Source organism: Pygocentrus nattereri, chromosome 18 (assembly GCF_015220715.1).
Source record: "Pygocentrus nattereri isolate fPygNat1 chromosome 18, fPygNat1.pri, whole genome shotgun sequence".
NCBI classification, from domain to species: Eukaryota; Metazoa; Chordata; class Actinopteri; order Characiformes; family Serrasalmidae; genus Pygocentrus; species Pygocentrus nattereri.
In genome coordinates, this window is record NC_051228.1 from 7,058,649 (window position 1) to 7,075,100 (window position 16,452).

At 40.5% G+C, this 16,452-nt stretch overlaps 1 protein-coding gene across 11 annotated transcripts in view; it reads right to left on the minus strand.

Moving 5' to 3' along the window:
* Positions 1-16,452, minus strand: part of myo18aa (myosin XVIIIAa) — a 151,972-nt gene that overhangs the window by 71,303 nt on the left and 64,217 nt on the right. For 4 of the 11 annotated variants that reach the window (XM_037547598.1, XM_037547603.1, XM_037547602.1 and 1 more), the window contains 7 exons: positions 15,388-15,532; positions 15,085-15,105; positions 12,118-12,129; positions 9,810-9,977; positions 7,367-7,457; positions 6,869-7,061; positions 3,386-3,472 (listed from right to left, as the gene is read on the minus strand). In XM_037547598.1, the coding sequence (XP_037403495.1) occupies positions 3,386-3,472; positions 6,869-7,061; positions 7,367-7,457; positions 9,810-9,977; positions 12,118-12,129; positions 15,085-15,105; positions 15,388-15,532 (717 nt within the window). The remainder of the gene's footprint in view (positions 1-3,385; positions 3,473-6,868; positions 7,062-7,366; positions 7,458-9,809; positions 9,978-12,117; positions 12,130-15,084; positions 15,106-15,387; positions 15,533-16,452) is intronic. The other 7 variants (XM_037547601.1, XM_037547599.1, XM_037547597.1 and 4 more) reach the window with 2 other exon arrangements.

A 16,452-nucleotide genomic window follows, 5' to 3' on the forward strand; every position in this document is an offset into this window, starting at 1 on the left:
AGACACATCCAGACAAGTCTGGCATCCAAATTTTGCTTTTTAAGTCTGGAGCTATAAGGCTAATGTTGCTAACAAACACTAGAATTCAATAGTCACCCAAATCTTTTCCGTGAATATATTCCCAAAACCTCTCCCAAGCCGCTTCAATCACATCCTGCTCTACATTAAGGTTGTACAGACTTGGTGATGTGATTTAGGACACAGTACCACTTGAAATATAAAAATTCATTATATAGCTAAAAACAGTATACAGCCATTTTAGACTATAGGTGATGAATTCTGACTTCCCATCATCCTGCAGATATATGGACGCTAGATCAGAGAACGTGTAGTGAGAAGAACTGCCGCTCAATAATGTCTCCTGGGTTTGGCAAACGCTAGAGGGCTCTATTGAGCGAGTTCAAAATGAATGGGTTTCTATGAAGCTTTTGTGCAAAGTCATGGGCTATATTCACATTACAAGCCTCACTGCTCAAGTCCAATTTTCCAATTCCGTATTCTTTAAGGTCGCACGTCATGAATCGGATATTTATTATGCAAACTAGAACCAAATATGAAAGTGGTTCAGGTCGAGTTTGAAAAGATTAGGTTTTTGGGCCCGCAAAGCTCTAAGAACATCAAACATCAAAAGTCACTTTAAAGCCAAAAACCGTATTAGCGAAAGTAGCCATGGTCTGTAAATTGTAATTCTGGTTGACCAGCACACCAGCTTTCAAAATACAACATATGCTGGCTTAGTTAGTGACCACTAGTTAGTTTAGCATGACTACTAGAATCTTACCACCCAAAACCTGTTTGCTGTAGAAAAACTAATATTGCAAAGTTTCCAAAATTAAAAGAAGGTCCTTCAAAAATGGCTAGACATTCTGTACGTCTAATTTTCCTTTGTTAGCCATTTAGCTCCATATCATTTCTTTTCATTCAGGACTTGCTTGTGGGTGCCCTCTAGTGTTCTGCAGTTATGTTATTGATATAATGGGAGAAATAGGAAGCAACCAGCCCCTTAAACTGCCTCTGACTAGATTCCATTCAGAATATCTGTTGTTTAATTTTATAAATCTTTGTTAATCTTGAATTTTCCAACTTAAGATAAATGTTCAGTTGAAACAACGGAAGACTCCAATATGACCTAGTGTCTATATGCCTACATGAAGTGCATGAGCGCTAAGGGTAGTCACATTCTGCTCATTGCCACACAACACCTAATACCTTAAACGGCTGCCCAGTGTTATCATGTACACGGTGAGTTTTTGTTCATTTTCAAAGCTCAAAATAAGCAATTCTGTGTTCTAACACACATCGACAAGTCTGCATGACGTTAATGAAGACCCAGATGCGAGTTGAGCTATAACAGAGCAAGGTTTTGAGGATGCATTTACAGAAAAGATTTGGGTGACTATTGACTTCTAGAGTTTGTTAGCAATGTTAGCCTCATAGCGCCAGTGCTTCACTAAAGAAACAAAACTTGGACACTAACTACATGTGCGCTAAGTGGAAAATTGTGGAAAATTGATTTTCAGCCAAAGCATTTCTTTGAAGTCGTTCTATCACACTATTTACAGTGAATTCATAACAGGAAGCGGCATTCTGTTAATCGCCACTGCCGTGTTGGACTTTGTTCAGTCATTTTTCATTTCATGCTTTATTGTACTATAACTATATAATGTTAAACAACACTTCCTCTGTCCAAGCAATTATCGCGTTGTTGAGTGTTTTAAAAGGCTAAGCCATTAACCGCCACATTCTCTTTCTGACTCAAAGGCAGCAGAGCGCTTCTGCAACCCCTCAGTAAAGGCAGGCCGCTTTAGCAATTATGGAAAAATAGCCGCCTCTTTTTCCCTGCATTGTTCCTTTGTTTTGCAAGTTTAATACAAAAGAGAGAAACTACAACAGCTGACGCTGATACTCAAGACAAAGCACTTAGCCAACATAGTTGTTTGACTTAATAATAGTAATAATAAAAATATATTTATTTATAGAGTCCTTTTATACCAGCGGCAGCTCAAAGTGCTTTACAGACAGGTGATAAAGCTCAACAGTAACAGCAGAAATAATAAGCATTCATTTAAAATCATATAAGATAATGACAAGGATCACATTTTAAAATATAAATACCAAAGAGACAGAGTTTTAATTAAATGCTAAGTTAAAAAGATACACTTCAAATCTTTCTTAAAATTGTGCACTGAGCTTGACTGTCTAATACAGGGGTCAGCAACGTTGGTGGCTCTTTTACTGCCCTGTTGCTGCTCCACAGTAGAATTAGATTTTTAGGTAATAATAAAATAATCCTCCTCCTTCACAGTGAAATAAAGCTCTGCTGATCTTTCAACACAGTTTTAATAATCAATGGCTGAAGTTAATGTCACTATAACTGCTATAATCACCCTTTAATCCTGAAGGTTGGTGCACAGACGGCTGGCCACTATAGCAACACAGATAACAGACTCGACTAAGTAGTTACCAAACAGCAAAGAGAAAGAGTGAAGATGAATATCAATAATTTGGAAATTAATGGACTTATTTACATTCATAAGTACTCAGCTGGTTTCTTTATATGTTTAATCTGCAATGAGAAACTGTCAAACACTAAAAAGCCGTGAAGCTGAAATCAGTTCATTAGCCAGCTTCTTGTTAAAATTTTCCCGTTCCACCTTAAATGGTGCAGCAGTTGCTTTTTGGTGCCTCAGACACCATTTAAGGTAGAACGGGAAAATTTAAACAAGAAGCTGGTGAATGAATAGTTAAATTCAGCCATATAAAAATAGAAAACATGTAGAGATATTTTACAGGAAGCTATTTTACTTTTGTGGACAAGTTTCCTCCTGGAGATGCGAGAAAAGCGGCTATAGCAGAGTTAAGGCTTAAAGCAGAGCAAGGCAGGCCTATATAGCACATTAGCACATACAGAGATATATTTACAGCCAAGATGGTAAAATGGATATAAAGTGGTGTGGCTCCTAAGATGGTTTAATCATTTTTGAAAGGACTAAAAGGCTCTTCTGAACATTTGGGTTGCCGACCCCTGGTCTAAAGGAAGATGGAATTCAGTTCCATAGTTTAGAAGCTTAGTAGCAGTTTAGTAGCAGTTTAGTAGCAGTTCTAAGATAATGTGCTGGAACATAAACAGACATTCTGTGAGATAAGCATGAGCTTTTAATTTAGTCTTAAGAAGTAGTAGCAAAACTTTAAAATCTATTCTAAAAGACACTGGTATCCAGTGCAGTTTGAAATGGGAGTGATATGAGCTCTCTTTTGTTTTTGTTAGAATCCATGCTGCTGCCTTTTTTGCTGCATTTACCTTCATAAAACCTTTCAAATTTTAATGGAATGGATAAGAAAGGAGATGCATAGCCAGAGGAGGGTACCAAAGGTGAATTCTTACCAAAGCTTGACTGGATGCTTGGTCTACAGCAGCAATGGAGAGTGAAGTGCTGGGTTCGATGTCATCTAAGGCAAGCTCTATGTTTTCCTGGGGAAAGAAAGTTTGGTTTAAAGTAGAAACAGTGTAATCCATGCTAACGCTACCCCTTTAGCAGGACGGCTAAGTAAGTCAGGGATATTTCAGTCATGAGTCTATATATATATATTAGGTGATTTATATGTCACATCATTTTACATCATTTAATGCAATTGCAGACCCTGATATATTATATATTATATATATTAGGGTCTACAACTGCATTAAATGATGTAAAATGATGTGACATATAATCACCTAATTATACTGCATATATAAACGGTCTAAGGTCACTGGCAATATAAGGAGATATAGGCACTTTTAGAATCAGCCAGTCACACAGTGGTACATCAGCTTTGTTGGACATTCTGGAACCAGACAAAAACAAGAAAATAAAACCCCTTCTAGACACAACACACAAAAACACCAGTAGAATGCAATTGGCTAGAGGCTTACAGCAGATATATTTTGTTGGTCTAACTGGATTTAGAGAATGCAGTTATCAGTGTCAGCTTCTGAGTAATAAGGCTTTTAGCGTGGTGCTGTATAATTTTGCAGCATTCAGACACGGCAAGAACAACACTACCTCGCAATCTAAATGTCCGGCTTCTCAGTGCATTTCCTATTTGTCTAGGTGAGTGACCTCCCTGCTGACAGGGAGGCTGTCAGAAAAACATTTTAACAATCAGTGACTGAAGTGGGAAAGTATGGAAAAGACATAACAGCTATTACATATATCCCCCATATCCATTAGAACACAATATATAACCCCATTTTCAAAAAAGTTGGGACAGTAGGAAAATGTAAACAAAAACAGACAGCAATGAACACACACACATATAATATTAAGATCATCATTAATAATCCATATCGTTTAATATGTTTGATAAATACATATATAACAGCTTCAACTCTTCTAGAAAGGCTTTCCACAAGGGTTAGGAGTGTGTTTATGGGAATTTTTGACATTCTTCCAGAAGCGCATTTGTGAGGTCGGACACTGATGTTGGAAAAGAAGGTCTGGCTCACAGTCTCCGCTCTAATTCATCCCAAAGGTGTTCTATCGGGTTGAGGTCAGGACTCTGTGCAGGCCAGTCAAACTGGCTCATTCATGTCTTTATGCACCTGCTTTATGCACTGATGCACAGTCATGTTGGAACAAGAAGGGGCCGTCCCCAAACTGTTCCCACAAAGTTGGGAGCATGAAATTGTCCAAAATCTCTTGGTCTGCTGAAGACATGTACCGTTCTCCTGGCAACCGCCAAACCCAGACTCATCCATCGGACTGCCAGATGGAGAGGCGTGATTTGTCACTCTAGAGAACACGTCTAGTGGCGGCACTTTACACCACTGCATTCCACGCTTTGCATTGCACTTGGTGATGTAAGGCTTGGATGCAGCTGCTCGGCCATGGAAACACATTCCATGAAGCTCTCTACGCTGTTCTTGAGCTGATCTGAAGGCCACATGAAGTTTGGAGGTCTGTAGCGATTGACTCTGCAGAAAGTTGCCGACCTCTACACAATATGCTCCTCAGCATCCGCTGACCCCGCTCTGTCATTTTACGTGGCCGACCACTTTGTGGCTGAGTTGCTGTCGTTCCCAATCACTTCCACTTTATTATAATCCCACTGACAGTTGACTGTGGAATATTTACTAGAGAGGAAATTTCATGACTGGCGTCCGATCACGGTACCACGCTGGAATTCACTGAGCTCCTGAGAGTGACCCATTCTTTCACTAATGTCTGTAGAAGCAGTCTGCAGGACTAGGGGCTCGGATTTATACACCTGTACTATACTATATATATATATATATATATATATATATATATATATATATATATATATATATATTCCACATTTGATGCCTAGGATCTGAAGCCACGAATTATAGCTGTGAAAAAGTGTTTTTTTCTATTCTTGCTTTACATAACACTTCAGCTGCTCAACACTATGGGGTCAGACTCGGTAGACCACAGCACACATTTCCACTTTGTTCATAACACATGAACGTTAGCCCAGAAAAATCAGCAGCGTTTCTGGATGTCGTTGGCTTCTGCATCACATTGTCTAAATTTCCATTTATAGATGAACTGCGTTTACTGACAAGGGTATCTCAAAGTATTCCCGAGCCCACATGTTGTGGTAAATCTTAATAATGCTATGGACTATAGATGTTGGAACTGAGAATTGTGGTCCTGAAACTGATGGAGTAGTTACTTGTGCAGTTTCTCAGACTGGCATCTGAGCCGTTTGTAATTGCCCCTTTAATCCGATCATGATAGTGCTACCTACTACCTATTCACCTGTTTACTTGTAGAAACTTATAAAACAGGTTGTTTTTCATTCAACAAACTTCCCAGTTTTACACTGCCCCTGTCCCAACATTCCTGGAATGTGTTGCAGGCATCAAATTTGGAACCAGCATATAGTTTATAAGATCAAATAAGAAATCTCTCTTCTTTCTGTTGTTTCCATTTAAAATTGCAGTTTTTAAATCACTGGATTCTGTTTTTATTTGTATTTTACTTCATCTCCCAACTTTTTTTTGGAATTGAGTTTGTATTTACAATAATTTTGTCAAGTCTTCTGTCTCAAGATTTGACCACTGAGGTATTCTGGATGGTAACTTTATTTCAGCTCCATTCTTGATGACCTCTGTCATTTCTGCAGCTTCGTTCATTGTTCTGGACACAACACTGGACAGTACTGTAGGTGTCTATGAATCCTGCACTCGCACTGCAGCCCAGATCAGATCAGATCTGAATGGATGGAGAGTTACTGTGCAGTCTCTGAAGCAGTGAGGGACTTTACAGGAGCTGTTCCAGCAGGGGAGCGGATTTTAAAGCCAGCGGGGGGGCAGTCACAAAGTAGGTTTGTCTGTCACTAAGTGTAAGTCTCTGAAGTTGGTGTGTTCAAGAGCAGACCACATGGGACGTCGCAGATGTAGCCACTGTGGTGCAGGAGTGTTTATTGATTCTGGTGAGAAGCTGAAGCTTTTTAAAAAGAAATGTACAGTGACTCACAGCAGGAGGAAGCAGCAAGTTTGACTGGAATGAGTCAGACATAATTGAGGAGAGAGAACTGCGAGAGCTGTGTGTGTTCTGTTAGAGGGGCTTTCTGTCTGTGTGCATATTTTCAGGACCAACAGAAAGCTTCTGACTTTGAAAACTATTCATAATAAAAGCTCCATGTTTCAGTTTTTAAAATTAAAAGAGCAAAATCATTTGTTTTTTATTAATTAATTAATTATTAATAAGATCAGGGTTAAGTTTAAGATTAGGCTATTATATGTAGGTATTTGAATATTTGGGGCATATTATTACATATAGATACTTAAATGGATTTGGGACTTTATTATTGTATATAAATATATGTGTGTGTGTGTGTGTGTGTGTGTGTTTACCTCCTTGTAACGTTCCAGCTCATGAACAAACGTGCGCTCGTGGAAAAGGGCCTGCAGACGCTCCTGAGCGTAATTGTGGCAGAGCTCCTCAAATGTGGCTCCTCGTTCACTCTTCACCTGCCGAGGATTCTGAAAACCTGGAGTGTCCACAATCAGCACAGAGCACAGAGAGTGCTGAGAAGACTTCAGAGCTCTGAGAGAGAGAGAGAGAGAGAGAGAGAGAGAGAGAGAGGGTGGATGAAAGAGAAGACAGAATAAAGATAAAGAAAAAGGAACAAAGAATAAAGAGTGAAAGAAAGAGAATAAAAGAAAAAATAACAGAAAGAGTAAAAGAAAATAAAGTGGGACAGGGGGAGAGGGGAGACGAAGGAAAAAGAGGGAGAAAGAAAGTTGGAGAGAGAAGAAAAAGAGAGATGGAGGAAGAGTGAGTGAGGCTGTGTGTGAAGCAGCGTGTAATGCAGTGACGGTGTCTGTGCTGCAGTCTGAGGTGATGCTCACCTGTTGATGAGGGAGATGAGCAGAGTGAAGAGTTCAGAGTACAAACCAGCAGCCATGGCCTCCAAACACTCCATCGCTGTGGCCTTAGACCCTACACACACACACACACACACACACACACACAGTATTTAATATAGAATTAACCTGTGATGTGTGCAGTTTGCTGTGGGGTGTTGGTAACCTGTAGTGAGCTGGTAAACAATGCTAAATAAACATAGATGAGGAGAAAATCTTCTTCAAGGACCAATAAGTCAGCGCAAAGTCCAGAATGGTAAATAAATGTGCTGCAACGCGGGGGTCCGCACAATATCTTTTCAATGTTCACAACCTCAAACCCTCCTATGTTTTTTTTTTCTTTTTCTTTTTCACATTAACTGATATTCTCCAACTCAGAGACTGTATGCAGTGCATCGTACATCATTCTGTAGCGGCCATCAGGCCCATATTAGAAACTCCAGATCTGAGCAGGTTTCTTCCAAAAATGTTCTAAAAGAGGTACAAGCAATCTCATGCAATAAGCATCACTTCATGCTCTGAAATATGAGGTTATTAAAGAGTCAAAAAACAAACAACATTCCTGCACAATAAAGTAAAAGTAAGTCTACTATTAAGCCAGCTACTCAAACTGTGGCCTACTGCTGCCAAAGCAACTTGTGAGGTGTATTTTGGTTGGATTTTATGATGCCAGCTCAATGCACAGCAGTGGTAGCTCATACGTAGCAAATGTTTGTATTTCGGCTCTTTTACAACCTCGCAATTAATCTCCTGTAAAGATCCGGGGAAATTCTGAGGAAAAAAGTAAGTACAGCCAAATCTATTGGCTTCAGAACATTTTTGTTCACCACAGGGTGTGATCACCAGCAATTTTCGAAAAACATATTTCATTTTTTTCCCCCACATAGTGAAAAACACCTTAAACCTGGAGTTCCAAACGTGGGCATGACATCAATCACAGGACGTCAGAAGTCTATTTGCCAGGCATAATTATTGCCAATCCTGACAATCATTGATATGGTTCTTATGAGCCAACAAATCTGGGTTTGGTGGATGCCTGGAGAACGCTACACCCAAATGCATAGTGCCAACTGTAAATTATATTTTAGGGCATTTGGCAGAGCATCTTACAGTCTGATAAAAAGTTAAAGAGGTAAGCCAATGTAGTGTTAGGAGTCTTGCCCAAGGATTCTTGCTGTCATGCTGTCTGCTGCAGGCTCCCCAGTACACTACAGTACAGTACACCTTCTTGCTGTGAGGTGACGGCGCTACTGTGCCACCATGCTGCCCCCTTGGTTTCAGCAAAAGGGAGTTTTACTAGCACAGCACACAATGAGATTCTACAGAATTATGTGCCTCCAAAAGCAGCTTCCTATTTTGTTTTCTTTGAGCCTCCTTGCACAAAGTAAGACCCACAAAGAAACAGTCTGGCACATTTGGTGTGTACAATCCTGACTAATTGGCTCAGAGCCTCGACCTCACCTTATCCCACACCTTTGGGTTTAACTGAATCGGCCAGCCCTTAATGCCCAACCCCAACCCCACTTCACCAATGCTTTCACATGCCAAATGTCTAGTGGTAGGGCCTTCCCAGAAATGTAGAGACCAGCAGGAGGGGAACCAACTCCATATTAATACCCATAGATTTGGAATGAGATTCTCAACAAGCACACAGAAGTAGACAAACCTCTTCTGATCCCTACATCATTCTTATTTTACCGGCACTCAGCACCGATAATAAAATCTGAATAATAAACAAAACATGAAGGTGTTGAGCGACTCAGGCTTGTCACCAGAAATCAAATCAGACTGCAGGCTCATTCTGATTTGAGCTTCCTCACACATGCCTCCTGGCTCCCCGCACCTGTTAAACGCTTTCTGACATCAGATAAAACTCAGCGCCACACAGCTGTAGCCAGACAGGTCCTCGGGCCATCGGAACGTGTGCGTAGGCGTGGCCCCAGGTGACAGCCCCATCATGCGGAACTGCCGCAACACGCCGGAGCTTATTATAAAACTGCAGAAGCCGATTCTGCAGAACTCCGCATATAAACAAATACGAAAGTCAGTGAAAAGACACCAGCAATAGAGACACTTTTAGAGTAAACAAGGCACGTGTTCTGCATACGCTGCAGCATCTGGCATGTTGGGGACTTGGCGAGGACTATCTGTGTGTTCAGATCCTATTGGTAGGGTTATGCTGACAATGCGATTTCTTTGGAGCCTGCGTGGATGTACTGCACACGCATCAATTTAAGATTTATACAGAGCCGTGTCTTGAAAGTAAATGAGAAGATTGCAGAGACGCATGCCTGCTGCCAACAATGTCCATCAAAAAACAACAAAGAATGCACACCCATTAATTAACAGCACTGCTGAAAAGCTGGGCGTTCCCAAACTTTTGGTAAGTTCTAGTAGGTTACAGTGGTTGTGATGGTGGCTCTGATACCTGAGCCGTCTCCCGAGTCTTCGACCCCCAGGCGGACGCTGGAGGTTCGGGGGAGTGTGCCCTTGGCCTGTGGTTTAAAGATAGATGAGGAGAGCTCCTCGAGGGTGCAGCCCAGCAGATACGCAGCCTTCTGAGCCCATTCGTGCCTCGCAAACTGCTTACGACCAGCTGCAAAAGACCAAAATGACATACTGTTGAAGAAGCAAGATTCATATTACAAATCTATCACATTCTGGCCTTATAACATTCATACAGCTTGCGGGGCTTCTATAAGGAGTTCTAATCACTCCTGAGAAGATCCTGGTGTAGAATTAAAGGGAAATTCCACCATGTTTTTAAAAGTTTCAGAACAATTCAATCAGATGTGGTTTGAAGAGAAACTTATCATAGAGAAACTTGCCAAGTCAGATTGACGACAGTGATGTGAGGTCAAGATGTCTAAAAATATAGCCACTGGAAGTACTATTCAAACCGGTCAGCGAACCTACGCGTGTCTTTTGAGTGGAATTTTTATATGTAATTGTTGATGATGGCAAAATCGTGATAAATCTGAAAAAATAGGACCATTTTGCCTTAGAACACCCTTTCTGCCAACAAAATATACATTTTAGGCCAAAATCTGATCTCGGAACTATTGTAAAGTAACGTTTCAGGCATCAAGCGGTAGGTATGTAATGACGTTCTGTGAAGGAGCTTTTAGAGGTGTTAAACCATTCAGACGTCTGATTACCATCACCACCACTGTGAACAATTCTGACTCTGAAGTTTCTCTAGTGCAGAATTTCACATCAAACCACTCTGAATGACTTTGTTTACATCTGAATCATTTAATTATGCTCAAATTTTGAAAACCCCCCAATAAAAGTTAGAAAGGTTGGGCCATTCTTGAATAAGTCCTCATCAGTTTTAACTGAAATGGCCATTATTTCCATATGATTATGTATGCATGCATGTATGTATATATTTTCTACTGGGAGCTTTCTGAACGTTTAAATTTACACTTGTGAACATAATATTTCCTTTTTTTATAAATTCAAAGATCTTTTTGATTTCTTTCAAAGTGATGTATTTAGATTTATCATACATGTTATTGATAAAAATATGCTGTCCCACTTTCATGTACTACTGAAACTACTAGTCTGTAGGCAGAGTCTTATTTTAGCCACTCCCCTGCATTTCAGAGCACTATGTGAGACTGCATCCCTGTCCCTCATGGCCACACGGTGAGCAGTTAGATCCCATTGGTTGGAAGCAAATGTGTTCCAAAGTATGAAAATCAGTGTGGAACATTAAGAATTATCACTACTGAAACACGTATTTTCTGCAAATAAGTATTTTTTTGTGTGTTTTAATGAAAAATATTATGATTTTATGTTTATCTGTTTAGTTGTTTGCTAGTCATGTACTGGTTAGCGTTTTTTTAGTTCTGCTCAAAATGAGCTAAAATTATCACAACTCAAACATTTACTACTGTAACATTTGGTAGAATTTCAGTAGTGATATCATTATTTTGTTAGTGACAAAATAGAAATGTTCAATCATTTATTTTAGTAAAATAAACATAATTATTACAGGGTCACTCAAAGTAACTGTTTTTAGTCTAAAGCCCAAGTCAGTTAAAAGCTAAATACTATGTATACTACTACCTACATATACTATGAATATTCAAATGTTTTTTTGTCTAAAAAGCATTATAGACCACTGTCAAGACTTTTCTTTTTTTCCCATAATAAATGTTTTCTTGAGGGGAACTTATATAAAACAAATATCAATGCTAAGTTATGATTAATACCACCTTTATAAGAGTAATATATGTGTTTTCCATTAAAGAACAGCTGTTGTGCTTTTAAAGACCTGTTACAAGTGAATCTACAGCATTTTGGAATGAAACTCATTTATCCAACAAAGGATTAAAGAAAAAAGTTATAATCACACTGATCAAAAGTTCTAACCATGTCTCCTTGTTCTACAAATTCTCAAAATACACATCACTTTTAATCTTTGGGACTGATGATCAAAGAGTTTGGACACCGGAGAGTTTTTACAAGGAATATTCTGATATTCCGCCACACGCCGTCTTAAGAGAAGCGTGGCCGAACATCAAACGCAGCAGACAGAGAGAGCTGTTGGCTGGAAGCCTTATCAGCAGCACAAGCCCAATGCTCTGCCCAACACAATGTTACCAAGGAAGGATGAAAGACACAGACAGAACACTATTAAAATGCAAATAACAAATTGTCTGCTATCTACGATAAAACTGGCACATTCCGAAGAAAGAAAAAAAAAAAGCACAAGAGGAGGTTTTTACCTTCATCTGACTCTGGGTTACGAAGGGCGTCAGCATGCAACATCAGCATGTGAGTGAGAACAAAAGGGTTAGAACAACAACTAAAACTACATACTGGAGAGGAGAAATTTTAGAAGTTAAAACAGGTTCATTTATATTAAACATGCAAGCACACATTAAAGTCTGTGGTAACGCATGCAACTGAGTTTACAGGAGTGTACAGGCCTTGAGAGCCATTAGCGGCCTCATTATAAGAATCTCAGCGGTGAGCCGAGTGATGAACACGCTTGCTTAATGTCATTATTATCATTAACACCCACACACATTAACCCCATGTCACCCTCCACGAGGGAAGACACCGATGTAAAGAGAGCGAGAGCAACGGGGTTTATGTCTCGGCCAAGTGCCTTTCAAATCACTCTGCTGCCACTTAGTGGGTACAAGTAAGAATGCAACAAGGATGAAAGTGCAAAAAATCGCAGTACTGTAAAAGTCAGACACCACCCTTCACTTATGTAATTTCTGTAAAACAGTCTTTATATAAGTTATTCCGTTTCTGAAGAGATCAGATATGGAGTTAAATCAGTTTCACCAGAAGCTGAATGTGAATGCTTGGAAAAAATACACGTGTAGTTTGATGGTTTTAAAAATTCTCAATGCAATCTAAAATTTTAGAGTCTAAAAAATTAGGTTAAGAAAAAGTGATAAAACAGTTAGGTAGTACAAAAAAGCCCAACAAAATCTGTCCAAGCCCGACTGTAGCCCAACAAAATTCTGTCCAAGCCCGACTGTAGCCCAACAAAATTCTGTCCAAGCCCGACTGTAGCCCAACAAAATTCTCTCCAAGCTCGACTGTAGCCCAACAAAATTCTCTCCAAGCCCGACTGTAGCCCAACAAAATCCTGTCCAAGCCCGACTGTAGCCCAACAAAATTCTCTCCAAGCCCGACTGTAGCCCAACAAAATTCTCTCCAAGCCCGACTGTAGCCCAACAAAATCCTGTCCAAGCCCGACTGTAGCCCAACAAAATTCTCTCCAAGCCCGACTGTAGCCCAACAAAATTCTCTCCAAGCCCGACTGTAGCCCAACAAAATTCTCTCCAAGCCCGACTGTAGCCCAACAAAATTCTCTCCAAGCTCGACTGTAGCCCAACAAAATTCTCTCCAAGCTCGACTGTAGCCCAACAAAATTCTGTCCAAGCCCGACTGTAGCCCAACAAAATTCTCTCCAAGCTCGACTGTAGCCCAACAAAATTCTCTCCAAGCTCGACTGTAGCCCAACAAAATTCTCTCCAAGCCCGACTGTAGCCCAACAAAATTCTCTCCAAGCTCGACTGTAGCCCAACAAAATTCTCTCCAAGCTCGACTGTAGCCCAACAAAATTCTCTCCAAGCCCGACTGTAGCCCAACAAAATTCTCTCCAAGCTCGACTGTAGCCCAACAAAATTCTCTCCAAGCTCGACTGTAGCCCAACAAAATTCTCTCCAAGCTCGACTGTAGCCCAACAAAATTCTGTCCAAGCCCGACTGTAGCCCAACAAAATTCTCTCCAAGCTCGACTGTAGCCCAACAAAATTCTCTCCAAGCTCGACTGTAGCCCAACAAAATTCTGTCCAAGCCCGACTGTAGCCCAACAAAATTCTGTCCAAGCCCGACTGTAGCCCAACAAAATTCTCTCCAAGCTCGACTGTAGCCCAACAAAATTCTCTCCAAGCCCGACTGTAGCCCAACAAAATTCTCTCCAAGCTCGACTGTAGCCCAACAAAATTCTCTCCAAGCTCGACTGTAGCCCAACAAAATTCTGTCCAAGCCCGACTGTAGCCCAACAAAATTCTGTCCAAGCCCGACTGTAGCCCAACAAAATTCTCTCCAAGCTCGACTGTAGCCCAACAAAATTCTCTCCAAGCTCGACTGTAGCCCAACAAAATTCTCTCCAAGCCCGACTGTAGCCCAACAAAATTCTCTCCAAGCTCGACTGTAGCCCAACAAAATTCTCTCCAAGCTCGACTGTAGCCCAACAAAATTCTCTCCAAGCCCGACTGTAGCCCAACAAAATTCTCTCCAAGCCCGACTGTAGCCCAACAAAATTCTGTCCAAGCTCGACTGTAGCCCAACAAAATTCTCTCCAAGCTCGACTGTAGCCCAACAAAATTCTCTCCAAGCCCGACTGTAGCCCAACAAAATCCTGTCCAAGCTCGACTGTAGCCCAACAAAATTCTCTCCAAGCCCGACTGTAGCCCAACAAAATTCTCTCCAAGCTCGACTGTAGCCCAACAAAATTCTCTCCAAGCTCGACTGTAGCCCAACAAAATTCTGTCCAAGCCCGACTGTAGACCAACAAAATTCTGTCTGACAAAATTCATGAATTCAGGTTCTGGTGATAAAATCCACATCAGATATGAGATAATCCACTTGCATAGGGAAGGGGAAAGAATTTAACATGTGAAATTCACATGCAACCAAATTCTAAGACTGATCTTTGGAGGTGGGGAAAAATAATAATAATACTCTGAAAAACTGAAAAAAGTGAAAGCTAAAATAAAGGCAAAAGGTGGACACTAAATACTGCAATGCCAAACTACATTTTCTCCTTGATGCTGAAAAGTGAGGAACGTATACTTAAAGGCCATTTTCACTGGAAATCAAATAAATAAAGGATGCTCTCTGACTTTTGCACAGTCTTGTATGCATTCATCAGTGCATGTTTATTAATAAGCAGTCATATTCCATCAATCAAGAATCAATCTTTGACCACATTTCAAATATGAAATATCATTCATTATATCAACAAATAAGCACTGATTTATTGAGAAGGTTTCATTTTTGCTTATTTTTCAGATGAATAATCAAGTCTAATCAAGTAATCGTAAAGGCTCTAGATCATATACTGAGCACAGCAACAAAAGAAGGGAATAAAAGAGTGGAAAGCTTGAGGGATAGATAAGTGTATGTATAGCACTGGGTGAGGCGGTTGTTTTGGGTGATCATTACCACTTTCATCAACGACTGAGACTGCACAGGGGGCAACATTAAACAAAACGAGCATCAAACGAGTGACTATGAATAGGCATTCATAACCATTAGCATTCAGTCAATAACCATTTTTGCCCTTCCTGCTATTTCACAGTAGAAACGACAGTGATGAATTAGCAGACTTGACAAATGTTATATCATAATTCATGTTTCAAAAGTACTTACTAAACGCATGCTTGTTTAGGGTGTTACACATAACATGCATCTCAAGACATTATTCAGTTTCACTGTGTGCAGCAGTGTTAAGGGGAAGTGTTTTACCTTTGGTGGCCCCTGCAGCTCCAAGGTGGTAGACTGCCCCCAGGACCAGCCAGAAGGCTTTTTGCTCCTCAGCTGAAATGTTCAGCACCTTCATAGCAGCCTGGAGCTTGGTGAACTGCTGTGCAGCTTTCTGCTTTTCCTCAGGCTGAATGGTAAAAAAGCCAGTGTGAGTTAGTTAGAGCTTTTATTAGGCCTGAAAATTTAGTCCAAACTCGAATATAGCAAGAGTCAGACCTGATCAGATCCACAGCATTAAGTTATGACCGTTATGAAAAGTTCAACAAAATTCTATTCAAATCTGACTGTAGCCTGTCAAATTTCTGTCTGAACCCGGCTGTAGGCCAACAAAATTCTGTCCCAACCCAATTGTAACTCAACAAAACTTTGTCCCAACAGGAATTAAGCCCTACAAAATTCTGTCCGCACCCGACTTTGTTCCTACAAAATTCTGTCCGAACCCAACTTCAGCCCTATAAATTCTGTCTGAACCAGACTTCAGCCCTATAAATTCTGTCCGAACCCGACTTTGTTCCTACAAAATTCTGTCTGAACCCAACTTCAGCCCTATAAATTCTGTCTGAACCAGACTTCAGCCCTATAAATTCTGTCTGAACCAGACTTCAGCCCTATAAATTCTGTCCGAACCCGACTTTGTTCCTACAAAATTCTGTCTGAACCCGACTTCAGCCCTATAAATTCTGTCTGAACCAGACTTCAGCCCTATAAATTCTGTCCGAACCAGACTTCAGCCCTAAAAATTCTGTCCGAACCCAACTTCAGCCCTATAAATTCTGTCTGAACCAGACTTTAGCCCTACAAAATTCTGTCCAAACCCAACTTTGTTCCTACAAAATTCTGTCCGAACCCAACTTCAGCCCTATAAATTCTGTCCGAACCCAACTTCAGCCCTATAAATTCTGTCCGAACCCGACTTCAGCCCTATAAATTCTGTCCGAACCCAACTTCAGCCCTATAAATTCTGTCTGAACCCAACTTCAGCCCTATAAATTCTGTCTGAACCAGACTTCAGCCCTACAAAATTCTGCATGCAATGTATGCATTTTA